This window comes from Pteropus vampyrus, unplaced genomic scaffold (assembly GCF_000151845.1).
Source record: "Pteropus vampyrus isolate Shadow unplaced genomic scaffold, Pvam_2.0 Scaffold31, whole genome shotgun sequence".
NCBI lineage: Eukaryota > Metazoa > Chordata > Mammalia > Chiroptera > Pteropodidae > Pteropus > Pteropus vampyrus.
This window is the reverse complement of record NW_011888812.1, coordinates 11104596-11110142: the sequence shown is the minus strand read 5'-3', so window position 1 is coordinate 11110142 and position 5547 is coordinate 11104596. Positions and strand designations below refer to the sequence as shown.

At 42.6% G+C, this 5547-nt stretch overlaps 1 protein-coding gene across 1 annotated transcript in view; it reads right to left on the bottom strand.

Annotated features, from left to right (window-relative positions):
- Positions 1–584: 584 nt before the first annotated feature.
- Positions 585–5547, bottom strand: part of PTPRJ (protein tyrosine phosphatase, receptor type J) — a 45043-nt gene continuing 40080 nt past the window's right edge. Inside the window, exon 22 of the mRNA XM_023528794.1 lies at positions 585–3155. Within this exon, the coding sequence (XP_023384562.1) occupies positions 2997–3155 (159 nt within the window). The 3' untranslated portion in view covers positions 585–2996. The remainder of the gene's footprint in view (positions 3156–5547) is intronic.

Here is a 5547-nt window from a genome sequence, read left to right as displayed (position 1 = left end):
CACCGGGAATGGACCCCAGATGTCGTTTCCTCCTGGCACAAGTCATCATTAGATTTAACTTTGGAGGCAAAATGGCCAAGCTCTGGCGAGAAGAGATCAATGGCCCAAATCTCCCAAACACTGACCACTAATCTTTAGCCCATTCACCGCCCACTGATCCTGCCCTGTCTGCTTCTCTGTATGGAACTGTCAAATACTAAAGCGGGGCAACCACACTGTCTCCACAATTCCACCGCATCCTCACGTTTCATTTCCTTGTTCCTGGGAGGGTTTGGGGCAGGAGCTCAAAAGCACCTTCCTCTTTCCTATGACCAACCACCGGCCCATATGTCCCTTGTATTTACACATTAATCTTCCCTTTTTGATCACTGTGCTATAAATACCCTCAGCGCCCCACTGGCCCCACCCCAGGCTGTCTTCCCTGGGCATCTTCGGGATGCACAGAAGCATCATGACCTTTGTGTGACCTGCCACTTGGAATCCAGACAACATCCGGGAGTGGCCCATTTCCCAAGCCCACACCAGACAGAAAGGAGAAGGGTTTCTGTTTTCTGAGCTTTTATGCTTCATGTTTATAATTACTGTTTTCATTAATTTTAAAGACAATTTTAGAGCCAAGTCCTTCCCTCCCACTTCATGGCAGCGATGACTGCTATGCAGGGGACAGCATTTTCCTGGGATTTGACAACAAGACACCCATCACAATGGTTTCCTGACAAACTGGAGCGAGAAGGGGTGTGGCCCACAGAACAGCTACCTGAACAGGGACCTCAGAATGAAGTTCTGGAACTCTCCAAGGTCTGTCTGCTTTGAGGGGCTGAAGAGTGTCAAGATTTGGAGGCAATCCAGCCAAAACTAGCTGCGCTCACACCCCGGGACGGCATGGCTTCCCTGATTCAGACCCACAGAGCCAAAGGCCCCTCCGAAGCTGCGTTGAAAGGGCCTGGTCTGGCCTGGCCAACCGTTCCTCCAAGGGCCAGATAGCGAATGAACCGTTCACTACCACATGGAGCAAAGGCGTCAGCGAAGAAAAGTGCAATTTCCATTCGGGAAGTAAGGTCCTCCCAAAACATGACGCCACCACCTCCTCCCCTTTTAACCCTTTCAGTACCTCAAGGGGGAAGGGGAACAAAGACATGCAGCACTGAACCTCTGAAACTAATCAGGGGCCGCCAGTATGTCATCGCTCACCCTTCACGGCCCTAAAACACCCACTCACAGGTCCCGTCAGTCATCAAAGTGCCGGTGAGTTGAGGAGCATGGCAGGGTCAGGAGACAGGCTCCCCACAGGTCCACAGGGACCAGGGCACACGGAGAGAAGACCCCACTCCCATCTTCAACAGGACACATTCGTCCTGAGTTTACAGCAGGATTTACGACTGCAGCAAACAGCCACAGGCTTCCAGGGACTTCATAAAACTCCTTCAGAAGACCTTGTATACTTCATTGCCTGTTGGAGGATAAACTCAAAACTTCTTCACAATATAACCTGAGCCACAATAAGAAATAAAAAGAAACAAATCCTTCCATGTTAATGCCTTGAGAAGTTTACAGATTATGTACCAATAAAATAAATCCACATAAATTCTGAAATTCTTGGTGGATATACACCTGAAGCAAAAAAAAAAAAAAAGTTAATCTACATTTTTTTTAAAATCAAAGTAATTACAGCAGCAGTATAGTGAAAAGGTTTTAAAAATAATAATTACATCTTTGATACAAATTCAAACTTTGTACATCTCATTTCAAAGGAATGACTGTTTTTAAGAGTTTAGTGTATATATACATATATATACACATACACACATATATATATGTATATATATACACAGTAGATAGCGATATGTGTCATTGCAGACAGACTAAAGCCAGTGGACTTTGAAGGAGGGATTAATTTGACACTGTTTTTTCACAAAGAAGTGTTCACAGATTGCCACACTTTTAAACACACACACACGTACACGGAAACACAAACACACATAAAATGCCAACCTGAGTAAAACATTACTAAAAATCTAGAGTATCATGAATCACTAAGTCACATATTGCACCTTTAAATAATCCTTCTTACCAAATACGACGTGAGAAAAAGCATAAAACAGGGACAAGAAAAGGAGCGTGCATTACTGTAGGGGTTCCTTTGCTTCCCCCCCAGAAATTCTCGAGGTGATAGCTTCCACTCTCACTCAACCGGTGGGCTGAAAATGTGACCAACAGTTGTGTCTTTGGGGAAAACTGGGAGGGAAGAGGGAAGAGAGAAGATAGCACAAAACGAGGCGGGGCGGGGGGAGGGAAGTTGGGGTGGGGACGCCTCCTCTCATCCGGCAAGAACAGGAATGTTACTGAGAAGGCTGAACTTCTGATACTACACTACCGTTTAAATATTCCACATATTCCAATTAAGAGATTCAATACAAAAATATAGATATCTACTGAGTTTTGCCTGTGGAAGCATAATTCAGAAAAGGCACATGTTCAAATAGAAAACCCAGGCAGGAGAGGCGCCACGTTCCCCTCCCGAAGTGATAATCATCCACAGTTACATGCTTTCCATCAGCTAGATTCCAAGATACAGTAGGTAAAAATAGACCTCTGATACTTAAAATATATTCAACCCAACACAATCCTGGCTTTAGCATGTGGATCATATAAAATAGTCTTTAAAAAAAAAAAATGTTTTGAAAAAGAAAAAAAAAATCATAGCTCACTTTTCCTGGTTCTCCGTAATTCTCAAGAAAAAAAAAAAAAAGTGAGCTCATCCCACTGGTCACCAGGAATGTGGTTGATTTGCTTCGCCGTCCATCCACAGCCCCGGGCAGCGCTAGCTTTCTCATCTGCCGTCATGTTATGTGTACAGCTTCATACCCTCAATGACTTCTAAAGAACAGAACAAGGAATTAAGATACTGGACATATAGAAACATGTCAACACCGAGGCATTTTCCTGTGCTGTGGGTGTGATGGCCTCGTGAACTCCGGAAAGGTTTTCCTTTGGAATCAGGCGATGTAACCATTCGTTTTTCCAAACGTGGTCGCTGGGGCGAGGTTTTCATAGATTGTCATTGCAGTTGTGTTCTGGTAGATGAGATCTACTTTCGAGTCCTTCTGGGATCTGATGATATCCAAAACACACTGATTGAGGAAAACATACTGGTCCTATTAGAAAAGGAAGACGAGAAAGGAAATAAGCACAGGTCCTGGAGGTTACTTTCAGATTTCCAGCCCTCAATTTCGAAGACACAGCAGGTAAAAATAGACCACTGACACTTAAATATATTCAACCCAATGTGATCCTGGCTTTAGCATTTGAATTATATAAAACAGTCTTCTTAAAAAAAAAAAAAAAAAAAATCTGTTTCGAAAAAGAAAAAAAATTGTAGCTCACTTTTCCTGGTTGGGTTTCCCTAATTCTCAAGGAAAAGTGAATTCAAACCCACTGGCAACCAAGAATGTTGTTGATTTGTTCACCGACCCTGACGGCCCCAACTTCTCATCTGTCACATGTTATGTGTGCAGTTTCACGCTCAAAGAGAAATATCAGAATAACTGGGGAAGGGCAAAGAAAAGAATGTGGAGGTGACAATGCACGTATACGTTTAAATGATCAAAGTCTTTCAATACTTTCTTGGCTCGTGAGGATGTGCAGAATAAGGAGTAAATTGTGGTTCTCAACAGAGGGGGTGAGTTAAAGAAGGATTGATGGAGGTAAGAGTTGGGTGAGGACCACACTTGCAGGCAAGCATACCAGAACCTGCAGGCAGCCATTAAAAAGAGGAAGAAGAGGTATATGCTAACACGGAAAAAGACCCATGATGCTATAAGAGAAAAAAATCACAGGGCATTATATACAAAACAGGATCTAATTTTTAAAAAATACTCCATGTATGTATACGTATATGTATTTTTCTATAGCTGAGCACAAAGAAGCCTATGAAGATTTACCCAAACTGCCTCCAGGGAGTGGGACTGGGGAAGAGAAAGAAAAAGAGAAATATATACCCTATATAACCTTGTATTGTCAGATTTTTTAATATCGACAGGTTTATATTATTTTCAAAATATAAAAAAGGACGTGAAAAGAATTTGTAGGCAGGTACTAGATTTCGATGTTTCTCAAAATAAGATAAAAGATTGAGAACTACTCCTCTATATAATCACAGCAGAAAGAAGAAAATGTCTCTTCTGACCAACCCAGGAGGGGAATTCCACTCCTTCCACCTCGACCACACCGCTCACCACAAAGCACGAGATGTGCCCAGGCTTCTAGAACATTCCCTGCCGGATTCAAGACAGAGAGTATATTCAGAGTTCTAAACTGGTGCAAGGCAATAGCCTGATACGAAATTAATATTCTGCTCTCATCTTGGTCACCCTACAACTTTGAAAAAGGCTATTTCCCAATATATTTGTTGAGAACATGCCTCGAAAACAGTATTTACTTGGAACATTTCAAGGAAAGCCAAATCCAACAGTCTTGCACAAACGACATTGTAGACGTCAAGCATTCATCTTCTCACGTGGTCAGCAACCTCCTGTAGCTATATAACTGACATTCACAAAGCTGAGTGAGGTTGCAGTGCCATATGAATGCTTAAAGCAGCATTATGCTACTTCATATCATTAATATTTGATAAGTCCTCATTAGCTTAGTTTAGAGATGGCGAGAGCTTCTTAGAAACAAAGAGTGAAAATTTCAGTTTTATGAGCTTAAAATCCAGAAGCCAAAGTTCAGAGAGACTTGCTAAGATTATCTGGTGAGTTCCTGGCAGCCAGGTAAGGATCCTAACACTATGTAGGTTTGTAGTGCCGATGCTGATATCAAGCACCATGTGTCACTATCAAGTAGTTCAACCTCATGTCAGTTTAGGGTCTTAAATCCAGTGTTATGTCATGATCAAGAGCCAGATAGATCTGGAAGGGTGAAACAGTTTAACACAGGTGAAACCTTTTGAAAAAGGACGGCAAGGGCAGACTGTGAGACACAGATGTTGGCCTCACCTCTGTTTGCACCATTAAGGGCCTGTGCATTCGAAGGTCATACACAATCCCGTACACATCTACAGTGTTCTCATTCTCTATCTGATAGATCAGACGATCGATGGCAATGAAAGTGCCCGTCCTTCCAACTCCAGCACTGAAAAGAAAAGGGAAATGAGCACATTGCCATGTTACCTCCACTGTACCACTCTCAAATTGCCCCATTTGTGCATACATATCTTGCTCTCCTCCACTATCAGCTTTGGAGGGCAATGCCCATGATCATTAAACATTTGCTCGTTTGAAATCTCAGCAAGACTGAACTAGCTTGGGACTGGGGCCCAACTCCTAAAGTTCCTTTGGAGTCAAGTGTCACAAATAAAATACCTTGCTAGAGCTTCTTGAACCTGTCTCATTCAAGTCGCCATCATAAGCTAGGATGGCAAGATTTCAAATTCATTTCCCATAGGACGACAAAGCCCTCCTTTCTTTTGTCTAAATTAATTCCTTTAGCTTTAAAGCTAATGTCATTGTTCTAGACATGGGGGTGGCAAACTTTTTCAGTAAAGGG